Genomic DNA, 25,253 nt, shown 5'->3' with positions numbered 1-25,253 from the left:
TAATAAAAAACGGCCAAACTAATCATCATCCAAAAAATCGTGCAATGTAAATGAGCTTCAACAAATCTACTTGCATACAAACAGATCTTTTTTTCCATTTGACATCTTTCAAAAGAAAAAATACAACATCTCTAAGTTGGCTACATTGCTAATTAGAAAATTCTTCACCATTTTGTAAAGTACTCTTTAAACATTCAAATGGGAATGAGCTTACGCTAGAAAAGAAAAATTCTAATTTAAAAAAAATATAAAATAAATCACAAAATTGTGCTGAAAATATAAAGGATAATATTAAAAAAGTGTAAGTTAATATATATTTTACAAGTTTTATAAAAACTATATCGAATAGAATGTGTTTTTTGATATGAAAAAGCTATGTTGAAAATTTTGGGTCATCTTTCGTGTCGCCACACCCACAGCAAAAAAGAAATGAAAAAAAGTGAAGCCGTCCAAATTTATTTTAAAGAAATTACTAATTTATTCTATTTAAAGTGATTAAAGTAGAATTTCAATTCATGTTTTTTTCGATGATAATTGTGCTAAAATTTGCACTCTTAAATTGGTTATAATTGCAAACAAAAATTAAAAATGTGAAGAAAAAAACGATGACGACGTCATCATCGGCAAAGTGCGAGACTTCTTTTTTTTTTGCTGTGGGCTTCTGTGTACATACATACTCTCGGGACAAATCGATAAAAAAATATATATGAGTAATCTGAATTCATTTCAAAAATTACTTAATAGGCATTTATAAGAAATTCTTTAAATTCCAGATTGTCTGTGGCACAGATAAAAAATGCATAATTTCTTTATATTTGTCATTTTTTTTTTTATTAAAGAGGAAATTAATTAGACTACAATTCCAGTCGAGGGGAAAAAAGAACCTTCTTTGGGGTCAGGTCGATTAGTATCATTCTCATCCTCCCCTCTAAATATTTTGTGTGTTTTTATTTTTTTATGTATGTTGCGCTAAATATCTCTTGTCTTGTGTGATGTTATGTTGTTTCAACTCGTTTATAGTAGATTCTCTATTCTCTCTTCATTCTGCTGAATCTTATTGGAAAGGGGGTAAAAGTAGGTATTCTCGTTTTTTTCATTGGATTACGTCATTTTGCTATTTTGAAGCAAATTTAAAGAATTAAAATGATTTAATTTGTTGTTGTTGTCTTTGGAATTTTGTTGGTTTTATTGAAATAAAGTATTTTTTGTGTTTAAATATCAGACAGAAAAATATGTGATCCCATTGGGGTTGTTGAAGAATAAAAAAAAGAGTTATTTTTTTATAAAAAGAGGGTAGGCAACCTTTGGGATCTATTTTAACCTTTTGAACCTTTAAAATTGATTTAAAAATAGATTTATGTGAGTTTATAAAAAAACGGGTGATTAAAATTAAGTTAACAGAAAGACTATTAGACTTTGATTTTTATGCCACTAAATGCCTATGTAGCTTGTAGTTGTTTTTCTATCAGAAAGGGGAAGTTTTAAGATTGGAAGAAATTAATCAGTCAATTGAAATAATGTAGGTATGTAATTTCTTCACACAATTACATACAATACGGAACAAATAATAGGCCTATGTTCGCTTTTGTTTTGTATTTGTATTTTTTTGCCTATTTGTATGTATGTCAATCATTTGAAATCATCCGTGTGTTTTATCATATCACTCTCTTTCCCAACTTGGTTTTTGCTTTTTCTTTACTATAATTTTCTTTTTTTTTTTTTTAAGGTGCAGTTCTTCGTGTTTTAATGTCATTTGTCTTTTATGCATATAGAAAAGTTTTTCTTTTAAAATCAAGTCTAGAAAGTTGTTAGGCTAATTTGCGGGGGGTGTTTAGTTTTTGGCCTAAATCTTTGATTAATAAAGAGATTTTGTGTTGTTAATACATACATAAATACGTATATTACAATTAATACATACTTAATTTGTGTTTTTACGTTGAGAAACCTAAGTAATAGGAGTTGATATAGGAAATATTTAACTGGAAAAAATATCAGTTTCATTGTACAGTATGCGATTGGTATTGAGACTTGCAATTCTGTATTTTAATTTCTAGAGTCAAATCTAAAGTATTTATTTTCCAAATCAGAAATCAATTAATAAGATCGATAACACTGCACAACAAGGTTTTGGATGAATAAACTATACAATACTTTTCCAATAGTTTTTGGTGTGCCTAACTCGAATATGAAGTCAGAAATATTATATTAGTCTTAGTTTTTGAAATATGTATTGCCATTAGAAAATGCAAAAACAGGTTTTTTGGCTGATAGTTCTGGTCTACAAAATTTAACTATTTTATTATGAATAAACAAAACTATACTTTTCCAATAGTTTTGGTGTGCCTAACTCGAATATGAAGTCAGAAATTTTAATATTATATCAGTCTTAGTTCTTGAAATATTGCCATTAGAATTTGCGGAAAAAAACATTTTTTTTGCTGTTTTTGAGGTTATGCTATGATGTGAAGTACCTTATTTTAACATAATTTTTAATGATTTATATAAGAACTGTTTTTCTTCTTTAAAAATCTTTAATTTAAATCTTTCTGATATCTATTTTATTATCCGAGATATCTTATGTTTAAGTACGTATATTTTGGCTTATTTTATCAATAACGTTATTACAAACTGCAGAAGCTTCAAATTAAAATAACTCGGATTATAGAAAAGGCATCACAAAAATTTAAACAGATTTTTAAAGAAGAAAAGCAATTCTTATACAAACCTTCACAAAAAATGTTAAAAAAAATCCTTCACATTGCAGCATAACTTCAGAAACAGGTGTTTTTGCATTTTCTGATGGTAATATTTAAAAAAACGGGAACTGCACATCAAAAACCTTTGGAAAAGTATTATTGAATGACTCAAAATCCATTTTATCTCATCAAAAAAAAATGAAATTTTGTTCAAATCATAATTTCTTAATTCATAAATTCTGATTTTCAAAGAAATTTTGCTTTATTTATGGAAGAAAATGGATTTTTGAGACGTTGGGCAACATTTATCGCCAGTGATAAAGTTACAGAACAGGGAACAAAGTACAAAGCAAATGGAGCAAAATAAAAATCGAATTCATTTGTGTCAGTGATTTTAATTAAATAAGTGAAAATCCTCAAAATGTTTTTTCAAAAGTCATCAACCAACCTCTTTTGGCGAGTCCTTCTTCTACCTTCTTCTTCTTTATTTACATTTTTGTACATGCTTTGTGAAGATTCCATTTTTCTTTAAATAATCCGCAAATATTTTCTGTCGGAGAATTTCCGAAGAAATTTAACGCAAAACTTTCAAAATTTTTTTGCTGAATGCACTTCATCAAAATCAACATTGTTTTCTTAATGTTTTTGTTATTAACGAAAATAAAATGTTAGTGCACTTCCCCTCCTAAGATCATTCAATTTAAAGTCATATCCAAAGACACCAATCGCTTATACCTATTACCCACGTCCTCATAGGTACATAATTCTTTGGGTCTTAAGTCTATAAAAAAAAAAGCAAATAGCGCCATTAAAAAAAAAAACAATTTAAGCTTATGGGACTCAAAAAAGTACGTATTCTCTTGAGACCCGAGCATGAACCAAAAAGCAAAATAATGTTTTCATTTTTTTTTATATTTACATATCGTCGGTGAAACCAGAAAAGTGTGTAACTCCAAATTTTCTGAAAATTAGGTTTGAATACCATCTGTTAGACAAACCTAATATCTACCGTTCCTTAAACTCAGAATCCCCTTAAAATTCATAGTTTTTATTTTATTAGCAAATTAGAAAATGAAAACTCATACAAATGCTTTCAAAACGATTTTGTTTTTTTTGCTCTCCTATAAAATTTGCTAAAATGGAGTTACACACTTTTCTGGTTTCACCGACGATATGTAGTTATTAGGGTGTAAATAATTGAACAAAATTAAGAATTATTTTTAATTTTGTTATTGGTCGCATTTCAAATCGCGATTATTTCACAAAATTTTGAACTTGGAAATTCAAACACAAAATTTGCATTGATGATTTAGTTAAAGAGTAATCTATTGATGGGGTATGAATCTCTATAGTTCATACAAAATTTTGTATTTCAAATTAAGAATCGTGTTTCGGGGATAGTTTTTTGAAAAAAAAAAAAATTGATATTTGTTTTCTACGATCGGTGCCTTTTTTTTATTGTCATAAAAATGCTCGAAATTGAAGTTGAGTAAAACGCTAAAAACGTCCGTTTATACATTTATTAACTCTAAAGTTAACCGATTCTTAATAAATTATCGTACATGTTTGTTTTCGGATGAAATCACTTTGATGACTTTTCAAGGTCTAAAAGCAATCAAAATTCACTATGTATAATAGCAAAGACATCCAGAAATTCCTTGAATTTCATTGAACCTCATCTCTACATATTAAAACTTCTTAGCCATCAACACAAATTTAAAAATAGAACGAAAAATCAAAATAAAACAGATCTATTTATGTTTATGTAAACAATCTGAGTAGTTTTGTTATACCTCCTCAGAAAAAACAAAACCATCGTCGACACACGAGATATTTGCAGGAAGCAAACATAAATAATATGTAAATGCATGGATTTTTCTTCTATTTTTTTTTTTTTTTTTTTTTTTTTTTGAATGTACATATGTATGTAAAAACTGCAAGAAAATAAATTACTTCAAAATAAATTGTTTATACAATTAGGCTTTCGTGTTTTTTTTTGTGCATATGCCGAAGATTATGGAAAATATTTTTTTTTTTTTAATTTACTTTTTTAGGCGTTAAATTTTTTTTTTAATAGCTTCAATTTTTGTTTCTCAATGAAATGTTTGCTCTTTAAAATCTTATACATTATTCATACCATTTTTAAATTAAGAGAGATTTTGTGTGTTTGCAATGCTTCGTTCTATCAACTCATGTTCAAGTTTGATTAAATTAACACCAAATTTTGTGTATTAGTGCAAAATTAATTGGTTGCGTTTATTTCTTTAAATCGGAACCTACCCTGTCATCTATTTCTAGAAGAAATCCAATGACATATTTTGTTTGGATCCTCAATAAATTTAAGAAGTTGGTTAGTTAATTGTTTTGTTCAATTTTTTTTCAAAATTGAGTTATACCTCCTTGAGGTATCCATACAAGAGCAATAACACCTAGTATGTTATGTGGATTACTAATGTATGCTCAAAGTGTTTCCATACAACAGTGTAGTCGTTTTGAATCTTTCAAGCTATGAAATGATCGGATTTATTTTGTTCCCGATAAGGAAGAATTCGATCTACATAAAATGCAGATAACACCTAGTATGTTATGTGGATTATTAATGTATGCTCAAAGTATTTCCATATAACAGTGTAGTCGTTTTGAATCTTTCAAGCTATGAAATGATCGGATTTCTTTTGTTCCCGATAAGGAAGAATTCGATCTACATAAAATGCAGATCAAATTCTTGCATCCTTAACTAAGCTGTTAGTTTAACCCATTTATGTTTTCAACTAAAAGCCTGTTTTATTGTGATAACAGGTAGCCTTTGTTCGAAATGTAGTAAGAAAAAGGATACATTTTGTACACTATCATAAAAATTGAAATTGTTTGCTTAATCCATATTTTTTACAACCTAACCATAATATTTTTTTTTTTTTTGAAATTATACAATTGGGATTTCCAAAATCATCAATGTATATACATATATTCGAAGTAAAGAGACAGAGACAAGGGACGACTATATGACATTATATACATACATATGCCAGTGATTTTTCTATTTGCACCCAAAGTGATGCCAATTTCGAATAATTTTATTAAACAAGAAATATTTTATTTGATGATTTAATTACATGTATTTGAACGTCACATTGAGAAATTGTTTATTGAAATGTTTTATTACTTAAATCTCAACTGCTTAGATATTTGAAACCTCTTTATTGATATTTTAAGTAATTACAAAAAAAAAAAAGAAATCAGTATAATATAATTGCCTTTTAAATTTAGTGAACAAATCTTCTTGTTTTTTGTACCATTCATTCATCATTGCCATCATTTTTTAATCCAAAATTTTAATTCTATACATTTAACATGACATTCAATTTCACTTTCTTTAAACCTCTAGAGCAGATCAAAAATCTTTTATTTTAAATACATTTTTTTTTTTAGTCACATCTGTATCCTCACTTTCATGATATACTGTATAATTTTCTTAATGCATTTTTGATCTATATCATATTTTTATATGTATCCTTTTACTACCCTCTGCACCTTCATATTTAAGTGTGTGAGTATGTTTGTGTGGGTTAATATTGCCCTTAACACCTGAGTTTTGTTTATAAAATAGGTACTTTGAACACGTAGACAGAAGATCATAATTATATTCTCGCAACAAAACAAGTTTCCTTCCTCAAAGTGATACTATATAATTTTCCTTAAAATATTTCTTTTGTGATATTAAAATTAGTTTTTTTTTTCCCAAAAATTATTAAAAGAAAATTCGCTTAAGAAATTAATAAAAAAAAAAGTATGCAGAACTTGATTGTGTCCAATTTTCAATACGGCTCTTTTCTTCTTTGTTACAAAAAAAATACTTTTTGAATAAAAAAAAACTTCAATTTTCAATCAAACCTGACGTCATTCTGCTTTTTTCTGTTTTTCTACAGATCGCGCGACAACGACAAAGCGAATTTTCTTTTAATTTTTGGGATCCTCAATAAAAATATAATTAAATTACATAAAATGTTCTAAATAACAATCAAAAAACACCAAGACAATACAAAAAAACATTAGCAATAACCATCGAATATGGCTGACCAACTATTAAATTTTATAATAACGACAAAAGAACCATTCGAACCGGCCTTCTCCGAGTGGTTTTTAAAACAAATTAAAAGCAATTCCTCTTGTACATTGGAAGAATTTGGATTATTTTTCCTCAACTTTATTCGCCAACAAACTGAAGTCTATACAAAAACTCCTGGAACACCAAAATGTGTCAGCAGTCCCATCGGTAAGACGAATAACACTCCAAGAGATTCAAGTTCAACACGTACACCGAGGAGAATATTCCCAAATAATTTACCACAACAACAACTAACTCCTGATAATCGTTTTCGAGGTGATGATTCCTTGCAACTGAGATGCACTCCGACTAGAAACACATCACATTTCAATGACACTCTCAATCAATCTAACCACAAAGGTTTCACATCCACTCCTCACAAGAGTTTCAATAAATCAAGTGGCGGGAATACATCAAATGAGTTCAACCGCAGCAGCAACAACAGTGGATTCTGTTTAGGAGACTTCATTGTATCCAATTCCAGGACAAGAAAGAAACAACAACAGCAGAAAGATTCTTCGGCAAATATCTCTGATGGCAATAATTCAGATCAAAAACCTAAGAACAAGGCTGAGAAGCCAAAAAAGAGAGTTGTTCCAACTCAGGTCAGTAAGACAACAACACCGGCCTCTCACTCCTTCAGCAGTCCAACACTTAGCAGCGAGAACAACATTCTCAAAATGTTCAATGACGCCGAAATCGTCGACAAAGGTAAATGTTCTGTGATGGAAGCTAGAAAATCTCTCAAGACAAACATCCTAGAGATCAGTAAAGAACTCGAGGAAGAAAACCGACCCAACCTCATCAATCAGAGTTTGCGCGAAGCTGTTAAGAGAATGGAAAAGTTGAATATGACCAATGATGGGGAAACTACTCAGGGAGAAGAACCCAAAATCGACTTTGAAAAGTTAACACATCGCAAAATTTTAGACTGCCTTGCTGAAATCTACTCATTTCTAATCGATGTCCATATCACTGCCAATGTTTTGAGTGAACTATCATATCTTCTTGGAATCCTCAATGCCGACAATAATTCATCCACTCAAAGTCTAACTCCTCAATTTTCCTCTGACCTGGAATTTCATTTAGACGAGAAACTAAATGTGATCAATCGAACAAACAACGAAGCTTATACCGCCTTGAAATCACTTACCAATTGCATTTATTTTTCCTTGGAAGTACTTAAACGACAGAGACATTTGTTGGCTTTGTTGGATGTTAAAACATTGAGAGTTGTTTTAAATAATGATCGAATAAGTGATCTTGCTGGTGATCTAAAGGAATTTCTGGAGAAGATCATGTTGGAAAAACAGCAATTGGAAGTGAAGAAATCATCATATGAAGCATCTTTTCGAATAAGTAAATCTTTTAATAATGTCTTTTATCAACAAGAAAATGACACTAGGAATAACTTTCCAAATGACAAGGAATTTAGTAATTTCAAATCGCAACGTGATCAGTTTTATACGATTTTCAAATGTTGGGATGCAAATCATCTCAATCACATGTGGAATTTTCGAACCGAATTGCTGACAAAAATACAAATTCTTTTCAATACCAGCGATCATCCAATCAATATGGCGCATTTGGCTAAACTATTTGTCTCACAGTTGTTAGTTTCGTCAAATTATAACGAAACATCACACACAGATATTGGAGTGGAGTTAAAGGCTCATGTGGACTTGCAAAAGTTTAGTAAACTCACACAAAGACTGGTGGAACCGAGTAATTTCAGTATTGACTACCAATTTCCAGCGAAACAGGCGTTTTTCAAGGACTTTATTCTGGCTTCATCATGTGTGGCATTCAGTGAGCAAGTTAAGATTGCCTTACTCGTTGAGTTGATTCAATTTAATAGTTCAACCTATGAAGTCATCAATTTGACTTCGAATGAGAGTACTGACTTTGTGATGGAATATGTTGTTCGACCAGAGGTGCTATCGACGATGCAGGTCTTGGCGAAGTTCTTGGGTCTTCTGCATGCACAACCATTCCTCTATCCCCCATCAAGTGGTTGCTTGAGCATAGACAAGAAACAAATCGAGCTGAGGAACATGGTTCAACCAGGATTTGATGTCATGGGTTTGCTGAAGGTGGCCATATCAGAAAAGAAACTACTAATAACGATTCCCTGGATTGTCCAGTACTTGGCTATGTTGGATCATATTACCTTACAATTGGATTACTATCGAAATGTGTTACACTTGCTATATGAACTCTATATCTATTTAGGAGGCAGAGCGGATCTTTTACGAATGCGACCAACCTCGGTGTTTATTCTGCGAACCTGTTTGGGATGGTTTTTTGAAGGAACAAATGTAGCCGAGTCGTATTACGTTTACAGACAAAATCGAACTTTATCCTTCAGTCAACTTATTGAAATGAAAGAGATCTCTGTGCTAGTACCAAATGCATTGGTATCGGAATTTGCACATTACGAAGACAAACCAATGGTTGTGAAAAGTATCAAAAAGGAAAATGAAGAAAGTCTTGCACTGGCCTTGGATCGTTGTGAAAAAGCCGAGGACATAAATTACAATGAGTTTACTGTGGAACGTACTATTGGTCAATTTGATCCAATGCTCGAGTGCATCCTGAATGTAGCTTGTCCATTTCTATCTGAATTTCGTGTAACTATTATGCCGCCCAAGTATTCGAAATGTGTGTCTCGTAGTGGACGCTATCGCCATGTCACACCAAAGATATCAGAAATCACCAGCACTCAGAGTCCGAGTCATCAGCCAAGCCAGGACAGTCAAAGTAAATTAATCGAAGCTTTTCTTCACTCTCAAAATTTATCCGTCCGTCGAATTATCGAATTTGTTATTGAGCGTACAACTTCGGCAGTTATCAAAGACGCTCAGATAGAAATACTCCTGCCATCAAAGAATGAAGCTAACAAAAAGGTCCAAACTGTGAGTTCAACTGATATATTGAAAGTAAAAAAAGAGATTTTGGAAATCTATTCGCAAGCAAATGATGCAGCAATGTTGAGATGGAATGATGAGCTTCCAAGTATGGTAGAATCTCGAGTAAAAATGGCATTGGAAGCCCTGTTGCCTCATGAAACTCCTGAAGTTGTGAAAAAGACCTGTCTATCTCTAATTCTTCAAAAATGTCAATTAAAGATCAATGATTGGAGAACGACCAATCTTAAGAATATTGATTTCTACATAAAAGGGATTGATGTAACAGTTGATAAAATTGTTAAGGCAAATATGCTACTGCAGAAGCCATTATCAACGAATCTTGATATAACTGTTAGTACACCTTGTTTGTCTGATATTCTAGAAGATTTACAATTCTGGATGCATGCTTCATCACGACGTCCCGAGCTCGTCGAAGAGGGTAAAATTAAGATGTTCCTTGTTGACTTGCAAAAAATTTTCGATAACGTCCTACCTCAGTCATTTTATCGAATAATCGGATCTTCGGTAGTCAATTTAATACAAAATCTTATAGAGAATCATAGTCATATAGTATCCGAGGATTTGCTTAAAATCTTAACTACCATTTGGACGGTTGAAGGAATGCATACATTTACACAATGGCATTCTACTACAACGAAGAAAAGAATTGATTCGAAACAAAGTAGCGAAGAAGAAGATACAACATCAGAAAAGCAAGAAACACCAATTTCGCCAAATTTATTCTCATCTCTCATTACAATCTCATTTATTCGATCACTCAAGGCTGACGAATCATTTGACAAACTAGAACTGTTGCTCTTGGAGCTAATTGAGAACAACGTTATTACCATAGATCATTTGAATGAGTTGTTTGTTCGTATATTTAAAGTTGAATGGAATGAAAAAATTCTAAGTAGAATATCTGCCTTGCTACAAACGGTATCTGGGAGAAGAAATAAAAAACTCAAAGAAGACGATGGACGTTCGAATTTGTTTATGGAAGCTTTGGCTGATTTTTCCAGAGACATAGACTCTTTTTAGTAAATAAGATTATTTTTTTTTGTTTTTGCCTTGGGTTTAATTAAATTGTAGTTAAAAAAATTTGTTACACAAACTGTTAACAATAAAACAATTAGTGTATGTTTGAAAGTTGATTAAATGTTTTTGTATAAAAGAAATGATGCGTGGTTTTTGTTTTTATTTACATGTGTTTAATTTTCAGAAATTGAAGTGTGTATGGCAGTTTTATGATTTAGGTACGAGATGTAAAACAGAGACTATTATTTAATTTCTTTAGTCACAAAACAACAGAAAACTGCTGAAATAGTCAAAGTTTTATACGGTTAATACGGAGGTTGCAGCTTAGCAAATAAAATCAACAGGTGTTTAAACTGTACATATTACACTACACTGGCATGTTAGTTTTGAGCTATTTTAATATCAAAGATTTAGTAAAGCAAAGGGTTGGCGAACACAAAAGCTTTCATAAGAGCAAATGTATAAATAAACCATAGAGTAGTTAAACGATCTTATTGTTTAATAAATCTCCAGCTCATAGTTAAACAAGAGAAAATAATTAGTGTATAAAGGAATGTAGAACAGTGCTAATCGCAAACATTTTTATAATCTCAGAAAAATAAAATTTCAGTTATGTTTGTTTTTATGTATGTATTTCAATTTCCATCGACAAATGGCGTTTTGACGTTTTATTTGTTCTGTATTTTTTTTAACTCAGAAACATGTTCACTTTGAGTTATCGTGAACTTATCGTTGTCCCTAGCGAAAAGAATTTGAAATAAGTCGCACTCTGTTGCTCTTGTCTTCCGGATCACATTACAAACGTTTAACTTTAGACAAAAAAAAGAAAAATGAGAAATAAGCTCAAACATCCATTCTTTTTCGTGGCTACAGCCAGTCACTGAACGATTTGCTTCACCCTTGAAAATTAAAGGTTATGCTTGATTTCTTAGAGGAGGCAGGAGGTTATTTGAAATTGAGTTTTCAAAAATGGATGTGAAGAACTTGACTATGTATTATGTACTGTAGTTAAAAAGATTAAAATTTAAAAATAAAAATAAATGTTTTGAACCATTATTGATAGCAACAGTCATAGAAACATTTTCTTGTTTGTTCCCTTTCTTGCAATGATCAATGTTTTTTTTTTGTAATTACAGAAGCGGTTAAGTAGTCGTAACATTGAAATTTTTAAAAATATCTATGAGATTTTGTTATAATTTTGATTTTATGTAGATATTCATTAATAATTTTTTTCAAAAATGCAAAACAATTTTATTTTTTTGAAAAATGTTTAAAATTTGTTGTATACAAAAAATATTTTTTTAAGAAATAAAAGTGCATACTTCGAGTTGTTCTAAAATTATAAATGGTTTTAATTCTTTTGAATACACAAGTTATCGGTATCATAAATGTGCAATTTAAACTATTTTTATTTGACAATCAGGCGGTATTTTATATTTTCCTTCGAACAGTGACTTTCAAAAAAAACCAAAAAAAAAAAACACCTATGCTCTGCAATGCCAATTAGTTGAATATCGAATTCCTTCTCATTTTGCGATAACAATTAACTAAAAATTTGGCTCTCTTTTCCAAATGTTGGCAATATATGTTTCTCTGGGAGCGATACTATATCAAAATGAAGTAAATCACAAAATTTTGTATTTTGAACTTTCTTATCCACCAATAAATTGCTAAAAATAAAAAGAAACCACTTCCCCTTATCGTTTTTAATGTGAACAAGAATTTTATCAATTCCACTTGTTCACTACAGAATCAAAGTCAAACAAAACTTATGCTCGTACACTCAGCAAATAGCGCAAACATTACCTGCGAAAAAGATAAGATTCCGGTGGTAGGTAGATAATGAAGCTTAATTCCAATTGAAACAATTCCAAGTGTTGTCACATTTACATTCGCACAACAATAAACTGACTGTGACCATCACGTCATTTTTGTGTTTCCTACATAGAACTTGTTCCCTCATTTCATTTCTCTTTCTGGTTTAATTAATATTATTTAAGTATTACTACAACACACATTCTATTCAATTCTCTTTCATTGATGATTATGTAATCGCTTTGAATTGCAAATGACTCATATTTTATATTCATGATTATTTCTTCTTTTTGATTTTATAGGCCAGTCAGCGTGAAATAGAATTCAATTGATATTAAAAGCGAAAGGAAGTACAAAACTATAGGTGAGTTAAATAATCAAAATTAATGAAATCATGATTTTAATTTCATTCTCTTTCTCTTATAAATCTCTTCAGAACAACCAAACAAAAATCCCATTTTACAAAAAAGGAAACGAACGAACGAAGCACACACACATTTTGACACACACAATATGGAGAGCTTTACTCCGAAGGATGTGAAAATCCTCGAAACCGTTGAGGACATTCAAGAACGTCGTGAGCAGGTACTCTCACGTTACAATGATTTTAAAATCGAGACCAGACAAAAGCGTGAGAAGCTCGAAGATTCGCGTCGCTTTCAATACTTTAAGCGTGACGCCGATGAATTGGAAAGCTGGATAAACGAAAAATTGCAAGCAGCCAGCGAAGAGAGTTATCGTGATCCGACAAACTTGCAGGCAAAAATTCAAAAACATCAGGCATTCGAAGCTGAAGTATCAGCTCATAGCAATGCAATTGTTTCGTTGGACAATACCGGTCAGGAGATGATCAATCAGCAGCATTTTGCTTCGGAGACCATTCAGAGGCGTCTGGATGAACTCCATCGCTTGTGGGAGTTGTTATTGAGTCGTCTGGCCGAAAAGGGACAGAAACTGCAACAGGCTTTGGTGTTGGTGCAATTCTTGCGTCAGTGCGAAGAAGTTATGTTCTGGATTAAGGACAAGGAAGCATTTGTAACTGCCGATGAATTCGGACAGGATTTAGAGCATGTCGAAGTATTGCAACGCAAATTCGACGAGTTTCAAAAGGATATGGCTTCGCAAGAATATCGCGTTACAGAGGTTAACCAATTGGCTGATAAGCTAATTCAAGATGGTCATCCTGAAAGGGATACTATTACCAAGAGGAAGGAAGAGTTGAATGAGGCTTGGCAGAGGTTGAAGCAGTTGGCCATCGTCAGACAAGAAAAATTGTTTGGAGCTCATGAGATTCAGCGATTCAATCGTGATGCTGATGAGACTGTTGCATGGATTGCCGAGAAGGATGTAGTTTTGTCATCGGACGACTATGGCCGTGATTTGGCTAGTGTCCAAACCTTGCAAAGGAAGCATGAGGGTGTTGAGCGTGATTTGGCTGCCTTGGAAGACAAGGTTTCAACTCTTGGCGCTGAAGCTCAGCGACTTTGCTCGATTCACTCTGATCACAGTGATCAGATTCGTGACAAGCAATCTGAAATCGCCGACTACTGGCAAAGTCTCACTGCTAAGGCTAGAGAGCGCAAGCAAAAACTTGATGAGTCATACTATTTGCATCGTTTCTTGGCTGATTTCCGTGATTTGGTTTCATGGATCAATGGCATGAAGGCAATCATCTCTGCTGATGAATTAGCCAAGGATGTTGCTGGTGCTGAAGCTCTTTTGGAACGTCACCAAGAACACAAGGGAGAAATTGACGCCCGTGAGGATAGTTTCAAACTGACAACCGAATCCGGACAGAAATTGTTGGAGCGTGAGCATTATGCTGCTGCTGAAATCCAAGAAAAATTGGCTGCTTTGGAAAATGACAAGAGTTCGCTCTTATCCCTCTGGGAGGACCGTCGTATTTTGTATGAGCAGTGCATGGACTTGCAATTGTTCTACCGTGACACCGAACAGGCTGACACTTGGATGGCAAGGCAAGAGGCTTTCTTGGCAAATGAGGATCTTGGTGATTCACTCGATTCCGTTGAAGCTTTGATCAAGAAGCATGAAGATTTTGAAAAGAGTTTAGCTGCTCAAGAAGAAAAAATCAAGGCTTTAGATATCTTTGCTACCAAGTTAATTGATGGACAGCATTATGCAGCTGATGATGTTGCTCAGCGTCGTCAAATGCTTCTTAATCGTAGATTGGCTTTGCAGGAGAAATCTTCAAGGAGAAGGCAGTTGTTGGACGACTCAAACCGCTACCAACAATTTGAACGAGATTGCGATGAAACTAAGGGCTGGATTAGCGAGAAGCTTAAATTCGCCACTGATGACAGTTATTTGGATCCAACTAATCTTAACGGAAAGATGCAAAAACATCAGAACTTTGAGCATGAGTTGAATGCTAATAAGTCTCGTATTGAAGACATCACAACTGTCGGAACCGAATTGATTGAGAAGAAGCATTATGCAGCTGATCAGATTAATACCAGAATGCAAGAAGTTGTTGTTCTTTGGGAGACATTGGTACAAGCTTCAGATAAGAAAGGATGCAAATTGCAAGAAGCTTGCCAACAACAACAATTCAACCGCACCATTGAAGATATCGAGTTGTGGTTGAGTGAGATTGAAGGACAATTGTTGTCGGAAGACCATGGCAAGGATTTGACTTCCGTTCAAAATTTGCAAAAGAAGCACGCTCTATTGGAAGCCGATGTTATGGCTCATCAAGATCGTATTGAGAGCATTAAAGTTGCTGCCAATAAGTTCATTGAATCTGGTCATTTTGATGCAGACAACATTAGGAACAAGGAATCGAACTTGACTGCTCGTTATTCTGCTTTGGCTGCTCCAATGGGAGAACGTAAGCAGCATTTGTTGGATTCTCTCCAAGTTCAGCAGTTGTTTAGGGATTTGGAAGATGAAGCTGCTTGGATTCGTGAGAAGGAACCAATTGCTGCCTCTACCAATCGCGGTCGTGACTTGATTGGTGTGCAAAATCTCATCAAGAAACATCAAGCTGTATTGGCTGAAGTCAATAACCACGATGCTCGTCTTGCAAATGTCATCAGTTCAGGAGAAAATCTATTGAAAGATCAACCATTTGCTAGTGAGGACATTCGTCAGAGGTTGGATACATTGCAAGAGCAGTGGAACTCTTTGAAGGAGAAGTCTAACCAACGCAAACAAGACTTGGAAGATTCTCTCCAAGCTCATCAGTATTTTGCTGATGCCAATGAAGCTGAATCATGGATGCGTGAAAAGGAACCCATTGCCACTGGTAACGATTATGGCAAGGATGAAGATTCATCTGAGGCTCTTCTTAAGAAACATGAAGCTTTAGTTTCTGATTTGGAGGCTTTCGGCAATACCATCCAAGGATTGCAAGAACAGGCTAAGAACTGTCGCCAGCAAGAGACTCCTGTGGTTGACATCACCGGCAAGGAATGTGTTGTAGCTCTTTATGACTACTCTGAGAAGTCACCACGTGAGGTATCAATGAAGAAGGGTGATGTCTTGACACTTCTTAATTCCAACAACAAGGATTGGTGGAAGGTTGAGGTTAATGATCGCCAAGGATTCGTTCCAGCTGCTTATATTAAGAAAATCGAAGCTGGACTCAGTGCCAGTCAGCAGAATCTTGTCGATAATCATTCAATTTCAAAGAGGCAAAACCAAATCAACTCGCAGTATGACAATTTACTTGCTTTGGCTAGGGAGCGTCAGAATAAGCTAAACGAGACTACCAAGGCCTACGTTTTGGTCCGTGAAGCTGCCGATTTAGCAGCTTGGATCAAGGACAAAGAGAACCATGCCCAGATTGCTGATGTTGTTGGAGAAGATCTTGAGGAAGTTGAAGTTTTGCAGAAGAAGTTTGACGATTTCAATGACGATCTTAAGGCCAACGAAGTACGTTTGGCAAATATGAATGAAATTGCTGTCCAGCTGACATCACTTGGACAGACTGAAGCTGCTTTGAAGATTCAAACTCAAATGCAAGATTTGAATGACAAATGGACCAATTTGCAACAATTGACCGCCGAGAAGGCCAGTCAATTGGGATCGGCTCATGAGGTACAACGTTTCCATCGTGATATTGACGAAACTAAGGATTGGATTGCCGAAAAGGAGAATGCTCTTAATAATGACGATCTTGGAAAGGATTTGCGTAGTGTTCAAACTCTCCAAAGGAAACATGAGGGAGTTGAACGCGATTTGGCTGCTTTGCGCGATAAGATTCGTCAACTTGACGAAACTGCCAATCGCTTAATGCAATCTCATCCCGATACTGCTGATCAAACTTATACCAAGCAAAAGGAAATCAACGAGATGTGGGATCAAATTATCACTAAGGCAACCACACGCAAGGAGAAATTGCTTGACTCATATGACTTGCAACGATTCCTTAGCGACTATCGTGACTTGTTGGCCTGGATCAACTCAATGATGGGACTCGTTACATCTGATGAATTAGCTAATGATGTAACTGGTGCTGAGGCACTGATCGAACGTCACCAGGTAAGATTTCTTAAAACTTTCTAAACATTTTACTCTTGAACATATTGTTATCCATCCAAATGCTTTGAAAGTTTTACCCACAAACAAAAAAAGAATGAATATTTAAATAATAGAATTTGTTTCATTTGGACAATGAGGATTAAAAACGACGGACAGAAAAAATCAAAAATACAAAACTCATGTGTAATTTTTTTTATTTAATTTCTCTTTCCGTTTGTTTCGTTTTTATATTGCTTTTTCGTTCGTTTGCTGGATAAAATCACACACGTCACATTGCAACCACCAAAAATTCCCCCGCAAAACAAAACAAAAAAAAAATAAATAATTAAAATAATACAAAATCTAGGGTCATCGCGCCGAAATTGAATTCCTTTATGGAATCAATCTATTGCCAGAGGTAGTTGGATAAATTAGATTTTTATAATTTTTTCTCTTACTTCTTCAAAAATATTGACACTCGATTTTTTTTTGTTCTAAAGCAATAATATTAATTGTGTTTCTATACATATACATTATATATATTTATACATATTTTTTTATCTTTGTTATATATTTTTTGTAATAATTGGCTTAATATGTATAATTTTTATAATTTTTTAATAATTTTTTGTCTAATTATTGTGTAATTTTTTGTCTTATTTGTTGTTTTAACAAATCGTTTTATTTTTATTTATTAATTGTATAATAATATGACAGCAGTTTTTTTTTTTTTGTGAAACGAACGATATGAATTGACTTCAATAAAACATAGCTTTTCGCATTTCATTAGGATTCTAATACTAATAAAACATCAATTTAATCGATCACTTTTTGATCTTGCTTTTGATATTAGGGCAGATTCCCTTTTTTCAAAAAGTTCTGTTAAACACGAACTGAAGGTATTTGAAAAGAAAAAAGGCTTTTAAAAAAATGAAAATCGTATATTCAATTGCTTTTAATGTTAAGGACTGTGAAATCCACCGACATAAGCTAAGGCAAGTTATTGATTTAAGCTATCGGCCTTATAACGAATTTCATTGGTATCGTACATAGAAATATACATAGGAAATTCTTTATAATTTAAGGAGTCGCTGGTGTCCATTAAGTGTTCAGACATTAGTATCTTTCTTTCTCACGTCGATTTTTTGTTTGCATACAGTAATTTATAAGCAATATTCCCACTTATGACATTGTTCGAAATCGGTTTATTACTCCTATTTTTCAAATTAATTTTTTCACAAAACGTTCAGCATTTTGACATTTGATGGCCGTTCGCCTTACTTAACTAACTTACTTAAAAGTTTACCGCAGTAATATAATTGATGATTCTAAAAGAAAAATTTCAGTTTTCTTTCTAAATAATATTTTTATAAAACAAACAATCTTGCAATAATCGCATTAGGTAAAATATTGCTTTTCTTAGTGATTCGAAAATTCGTAAAAACGAAAAATATACATAAAAATGAAATTGACTACTCAAAAAATATTACAGTCCTCGAGATAACCTTTCATATGACATAATTATCTAAGTGTTAAAATCACAAAAAAAATCATTCACCATTTTTTTAAATTTATTCTTAAAAAATAATCTGTTTTTAAGTTAAATGCATTAATACATTCATTTGCCTATGAAGTTCTAATTAAACCGTTCAATTTAAAAATAAAATTTCAAATAATAGCTCAACTTGAATTGAGCTATAGTGTTAGCTCAAATATGATATAATACTCATTACTTAGGTTATTAAACCTTTTAAGTCCTAGGGTGATCCCTAGGGGTCATAAGGCCGCAATTATATATTTCAGCTCTTCCCGAGTTACGCTGACTCTTCAAATCAATCGAATTTTGTTGTTAATTGCGTATTCATCATTATGAAAAGGTCAAGTGGCTTATCTTAAAATGAAAAATGCATCGTTTTTTAGAAATAAAATATTTTTTTTTGATTAGTTTCAATTTACATAAAAATATATTATTTTGTCTGCCTTTTAAGTTGAATTTGCATTCACTGTAATTAATGTGATTTGGTCTTTTTCAAATGTTTTCTAAATTGTTTGTATAACTCCTGTTTGAAAACACTTTCCCTGATGCTCATTCTCACATTTTTTTTTTGTTATTGATCTAAAAAGTTTGTCCCTTGTTCGACTCTTTTCTTTATTTACCAATTGCGCCCACAGTCAATAAATCATGGGGGCAATTTTGACCCTTTTTTTACTGAAATATTTTTAAACCCAAACAATAAATTCTAAAAATTGTCAAATTTCAGGAAATCTAACCAAATAATTAAATTCACTCAGACAAATCTAACCTCCATCATTAATAAAATCATTGTGCTTTATACTTGCGAATCCTCGAGATTGAAAGCTCCCGAATTCATGGCATACATCCCGAATATTTTTTTTTTTATTTTTAATGTGCAACTTTGTTAAGACAATATTTATTTCATTGTACAGCTAACATGCGTCTCGCCGTGCGTCATTGCCAAAACCTTGTGACATGATTTTAAATGTTTTTCTCTTCGTTTTAACTTAACCCATGACCTTAAGTGATTTTTTTTATCGTATTTGTTTGCAATCCATATTGTAATAAAAGTTCATCAATTCAATCAAAGCACCATTTCATTCATCAATAAATAATATCTTTGTATTAAATCTATCTCATTCATCAACAATTTATCAAATATGTTGTCAACCCAGCATTCATCACTCAAAAATGCCTTCTGTTTCTGTGGTTCTGGACTAAATTAAAACAATCCCCATTCACTTTAGAAATATCATTCTAATTGTATCTTTTTTGTGAATTGTTAGGAACATCGTACAGAAATCGATGCCCGTTCTGGCACTTTTGCCGCCTTCGAACAATTCGGTTCTGAATTGCTGCAGGCTAATCACTATGCTTCACCTGAAATCAGAGAGAAGATTGACGATCTCGCCAAGACCCGTGAGAATTTGGAAAAGGCATGGACCGAACGTCGTTTACAGTTGGAGCAGAACCTTGACTTGCAGTTGTACATGCGCGACTGTGAACAAGCTGAAAACTGGATGTCTGCCCGTGAGGCATTCTTGAATGCCGAAGAAGTCGACTCGAAGGGTGACAATGTCGAGGCTTTGATCAAAAAGCATGAAGATTTCGACAAGGCTATCAATGGCCATGAGGAGAAGATTGCTGCTTTGCAAGTTCTGGCCGATACTCTGATTGCCCAGAATCATTATGCTTCTAATTTGATCGATGACAAGCGCAAGCAGGTTTTGGAACGCTGGCGTCATTTGAAGGAGGGTTTGATCGAGAAGCGTTCACGTTTGGGAGATGAGCAAACTTTGCAACAATTCTCACGCGACGCTGATGAAATTGAGAACTGGATCGCCGAGAAGTTGCAATTGGCCAAGGAAGAAAGTTACAAGGATCCAGCCAATATACAATCCAAGCACCAGAAACATCAAGCTTTCGAGGCTGAATTGGCTGCAAATGCTGATCGTATTCAAAGCGTTTTGGCAATGGGTGAGAATTTGATTGACAAGAAGCAATGCAGTGGATCTGAAGATGCTGTTCAGAAGCGTTTGACCCAAATTGCCGACCAATGGGAATACCTTACCCACAAGACTACCGAGAAGTCGTTGAAGCTGAAGGAAGCAAACAAGCAACGCACTTACATTGCTGCTGTTAAGGATTTGGACTTTTGGTTGGGTGAAGTAGAGAGTCTACTCACCACAGAGGATGCGGGCAAGGACCTTGCTTCCGTTCAAAATCTAATGAAGAAGCATCAACTCGTCGAGGCTGATATCCTTGCTCATGAAGATCGTATCAAGGACATGAATAACCAAGCTGATTCTTTGGTTGACAGTGGTCAGTTCGATAGCGCTGGAATCCAAGAGAAGCGTCAAAGTATCAATGAGCGTTATGAACGCATTTGCAATTTGGCCGCTCATCGTCAAGCTCGTTTGAATGAAGCTCTCACTTTGCATCAGTTCTTCCGTGACATTGCCGACGAGGAGTCCTGGATCAAGGAGAAGAAATTGTTGGTCGGTTCCGATGATTATGGACGTGACTTGACTGGAGTCCAGAATTTGAAGAAGAAGCATAAGCGTCTCGAAGCCGAATTGGCTTCACATGAGCCAGCTATTCAAGCTGTACAAGAAGCCGGAGAGAAACTTATGGATGTCTCCAATTTGGGAGTACCCGAAATCGAACAAAGATTGAAGGCTCTCAACCAAGCATGGGCCGAACTCAAGAATTTGGCTGCTACACGTGGACAGAAACTTGACGAGTCTTTGACTTATCAACAATTCTTGGCTCAGGTTGAAGAAGAAGAAGCCTGGATTACCGAGAAACAACAACTTTTGTCGGTGGATGATTATGGTGACTCCATGGCAGCTGTTCAGGGACTCTTGAAGAAGCATGATGCTTTTGAAACCGATTTTGCTGCCCACAAAGATCGTTGCTCATTGATTTGCGAACAAGGTTCTGACTTGGTTGAGGCCAAGAACCATCATGGAGAATCTATTGCTCAGAGATGCCAGCAACTTCGTACGAAATTGGAGAATTTGAACTCCTTGGCAGCCAGACGCAAGGGAGCTTTGTTGGATAACTCGGCATACTTGCAATTCATGTGGAAGGCCGATGTTGTTGAGAGCTGGATTGCCGACAAGGAGAACTATGTTCGATCTGATGAATATGGACGTGACTTGTCTACAGTTCAAACGCTCTTGACCAAACAAGAGACATTCGATGCTGGTAAGTTAGCTACAAACAGTCTTTTTTAATGTAAATGCTCTAAAATGTATTTTTATTTCTAGGTCTCAATGCCTTTGAACAAGAAGGCATCCATAACATCACAGCCCTTAAAGATCAACTCATCAATGCAAATCATGCTCAATCGGCGGCTATTCTCAAGCGTCACGAGGATGTCCTCTCGCGTTGGCAAAAACTTCGCGATGCCTCCGAAACACGCAAACAGCGTCTTCTTGCCATGCAAGAGCAATTCCGTCAAATCGAGGAGTTGTACTTGACATTTGCCAAGAAGGCTTCGGCATTCAATTCATGGTTCGAGAATGCCGAAGAGGATCTCACCGATCCGGTTCGTTGTAATTCGATTGAGGAAATTCGTGCTCTACGCGAAGCTCATGCCCAATTCCAAGCATCTTTGTCATCAGCTGAAGCTGATTTCAAGGCACTTGCTGCTCTCGATCAAAAGATTAAGAGTTTCAATGTTGGACCAAATCCATACACTTGGTTTACCATGGAAGCACTCGAAGAGACTTGGCGTAATTTGCAAAAGATCATTGAAGAACGTGATGGTGAGTTAGCTAAGGAGGCCAAACGTCAAGAGGAGAACGATAAACTTAGGAAGGAGTTTGCCAAACATGCCAATCTATTCCATCAATGGTTAACTGAAACAAGGTTAGTTTTTGAGACATCTTTTTGTTTTTTTTTATAGTAAATTTATTATTGTTTTCTATTTTGTTGGAAACGAAAATTCTCAATTTTTCTAGATATTATATGCTCGGTTATAATGGTCAAGGGTAAAGATAAATTTTGTAAATTTCTAAACAGCGTGGTGTATTTTTTTTTTTTTTGCAATGTAACAAGTCATGCTCCTTTGGTGTCCCAAGATGGAATAACTCTGAAAATAGCTTAAGATTTTAACTCTGCGTCAGTGTGTTGTGTTTGAAAATTTGACAATTACTACTTAATATTAACATGACTCAAGGGAATATAGCCTTCCAGTTGATTATTTGAACTCGGATCTTGCCGTTTATATTGTTATTTAACCTTTAACGGCTCCTTAACAACTTCATCAAGATTTGTATATTTCGAACCGATGAAACTCACCATAAATGAATCTACTTTCGCTCTTCGTTGTAGACTCTAGTGACATAGTTATGATAGGATTTTTTTATTTCTAATTTATAATACAAAGTTTTGATAATTATTTTTACTTACAAAAATGATTCGCCTGATTGCAGCCGAAGGAATAATTTTGTAAATATTTTTCTCATAACAAACCGCAACATCAAAGCTTTTTTTCTTATAACAAACCGCAAAACTCGAGCTGCGTTGCTTCCATTGCATAAAATCTATTTTTAAAATTTTATTTTAATCACCTACTCGTATCTTTCCCTCTATATAGAACATCAATGATGGAAGGATCTGGTTCTCTGGAACAACAACTGGAAGCCCTTCGTATTAAAGCCTCCGAAGTGCGTGCTCGTCGTGTCGATTTGAAGAAAATCGAAGAACTCGGTGCACTTTTAGAGGAGCATCTAATTTTGGACAATCGTTACACAGAACACTCTACAGTCGGTCTGGCCCAGCAATGGGATCAATTGGATCAACTATCAATGAGAATGCAACACAATTTGGAACAACAAATTCAGGCTAGAAATCATTCGGGAGTATCAGAGGATTCACTCAAAGAATTCTCAATGATGTTCAAACACTTTGACAAAGACAAATCTGGAAAACTTAATCATCAAGAATTCAAATCCTGTCTGCGTGCTTTGGGTTATGATCTGCCAATGGTCGAAGAAGGACAACCTGACCCCGAATTTGAAGCAATTCTTGATGTTGTCGATCCCAACCGCGATGGATATGTATCGTTGCAAGAATACATTGCATTTATGATTTCCAAAGAAACAGAAAATGTTCAAAGTTATGAAGAAATCGAAAATGCTTTCCGCGCTATTACTGCCTCCGATCGTCCCTATGTTACAAAGGAAGAGCTTTATTGCGTAAGATTTATTATTATTGTTATTTTGTAGACAAAATTATATCTTCTTTTTATTTTTATATAAATAGAACCTCACAAAGGACATGGCGGATTATTGTGTTCAGCGTATGAAACCCTACAGTGACACCCGCTCAGGCCAGTCTATCAAAGATGCCCTCGACTATATCGATTTTACTCGAACATTATTCCAAAATTAAGCATCGCCCGACGGGATATGTCTTTGTTTAACGTTTTTAACATCATAATTTTATTTTAGAATTTAAGTATTTTATGAGAAGAGTCTTTATATTTATAAAAAAAAAAAAAACAAAATCAAATCAAATATTAAAAAAAAACAAAAAAACGCAATATTAATTCAAGGTTTGATCCCTTATTATATTAAAGAAGAATATATATCTGCATTTCTTTTATTTCTAATTCTTTACACATGAAGAAAGTAGCAATTATTTTATACATTGAATATTATGTGCGCCTATATTTTCACACCATTTAATTGCATTTACAAAAAACAATTTTTGTCTTAGTTCTAGCTGGAATAGCTTTCCTTTTTCAATGAAAAGAAAAATAATAATACAAAAAAAATAATGTCATAGACAAAAACGACGAATTAAAAAAATTTCTACCAAACGAACCAGTGTTAGTATATCCTTCCAAAATTATATTAAAATTTATAAAAATAATAAAAAAAAAATGTTAAAAGTAGCTTAAATAAAATGAAAGAAAACATTTATTACAAAATTTTCAATGAAAACAATTATTATCCTACAACTTTTTTTTTCTAAAATAAATAATGAATCATAATCTACAAACTCTATATACCATATAAACCCAAAATATATGTATGTATATCTTCTCTTATAAACTGGTCCTTTAAAAAAAAAAAAGTTGGTGTCTCCATTTATTCAAAGAAAATAAAAAACAAAAATAATAACAAACCGGCAGCAAAAAATATAAAGCTAGGCTTTTTTTCAAACAATTTTTATTACAAAAAAAGTATATATAATAATATATTTACACGTATATAATAGTAAATTATATATTTAAAAATGAGCAAAACAATAAAAAAAAATTACAGATTCATGTCAAATAAATTTAACCATTTGTTTTAATTTTTAGCGGAAGATGCGCTATAAAATGGAATTATTATTGTAAATGTAAGGGATATGGCACTTTTGGACCAAGAGTGTACATCAATGTATCAAAATAAGCTAAGCTGAAAGTAAGTAGATTTAAAATTGTGACGTTTCGTGCGATTTTCAGGTACTCACAACATGTGAAGTCCATATTGAGGATGCACTTTTCATTATGAGTAGAAAACATACGACAATGTTAAATGACAACCAACAGGCGGAGTAGGCGTACAAGAAGGCGTATGCTCATTAGGTGGGCCAACAAAATCGAAATTCTTTGATTTTATACTCCGAAAAATCGATTGCCTCTAGAATAAACTCACCAAATATGAGCTCTTTATATTAATGGGAAGGTC

At 33.7% G+C, this 25,253-nt stretch overlaps 2 protein-coding genes across 3 annotated transcripts; both read left to right on the top strand.

Moving 5' to 3' along the window:
- The first annotated feature begins 162 nt into the window (after positions 1-162).
- LOC129908156 (spectrin alpha chain) lies at positions 163-24,458 on the top strand. 2 transcript variants are annotated; one of them, XM_055984481.1, is made up of 8 exons: positions 163-301; positions 12,866-12,927; positions 13,000-17,066; positions 17,413-17,463; positions 19,848-21,771; positions 21,834-22,437; positions 23,168-23,768; positions 23,836-24,458. In XM_055984481.1, the coding sequence occupies exons 3-8, from the start codon at positions 13,077-13,079 to the stop codon at positions 23,962-23,964; spliced, it is 7,299 nt and encodes a 2,432-aa protein (XP_055840456.1). In that variant the 5' UTR covers positions 163-301; positions 12,866-12,927; positions 13,000-13,076; the 3' UTR covers positions 23,965-24,458. The 2 variants fall into 2 exon arrangements, with proteins under 2 accessions (XP_055840456.1, XP_055840457.1); XM_055984482.1 differs by lacking the exon at positions 17,413-17,463.
- Positions 6,158-11,791, top strand: LOC129908157 (protein disks lost). The gene has a single exon (XM_055984483.1). It carries the CDS (start codon positions 6,765-6,767, stop codon positions 10,749-10,751), a length of 3,987 nt encoding a protein of 1,328 aa, XP_055840458.1. The 5' UTR covers positions 6,158-6,764; the 3' UTR covers positions 10,752-11,791.
- Positions 24,459-25,253: the final 795 nt, after the last annotated feature.

Source organism: Episyrphus balteatus, chromosome 2 (genome assembly GCF_945859705.1).
Source record: "Episyrphus balteatus chromosome 2, idEpiBalt1.1, whole genome shotgun sequence".
Classification (NCBI taxonomy): Eukaryota; Metazoa; Arthropoda; class Insecta; order Diptera; family Syrphidae; genus Episyrphus; species Episyrphus balteatus.
This window is presented reverse-complemented; position numbering and strand designations above follow the sequence as displayed.

Bases quoted from the DNA above. Each gene is read 5' to 3' on its own strand.
- LOC129908157 (XM_055984483.1), top strand. From the start codon at position 6,765: ATGGCTGACCAACTATTAAATTTTATAATAACGACAAAAGAACCATTC.
- LOC129908156 (XM_055984481.1), top strand. From the start codon at position 13,077: ATGGAGAGCTTTACTCCGAAGGATGTGAAAATCCTCGAAACCGTTGAG. The intron at 17,464-19,847 runs GTAGTTGGATAA...GTGAATTGTTAG, and splicing joins GAATCAATCTATTGCCAGAG to GAACATCGTACAGAAATCGA. The intron at 22,438-23,167 runs GTTAGTTTTTGA...CCCTCTATATAG, and splicing joins CAATGGTTAACTGAAACAAG to AACATCAATGATGGAAGGAT.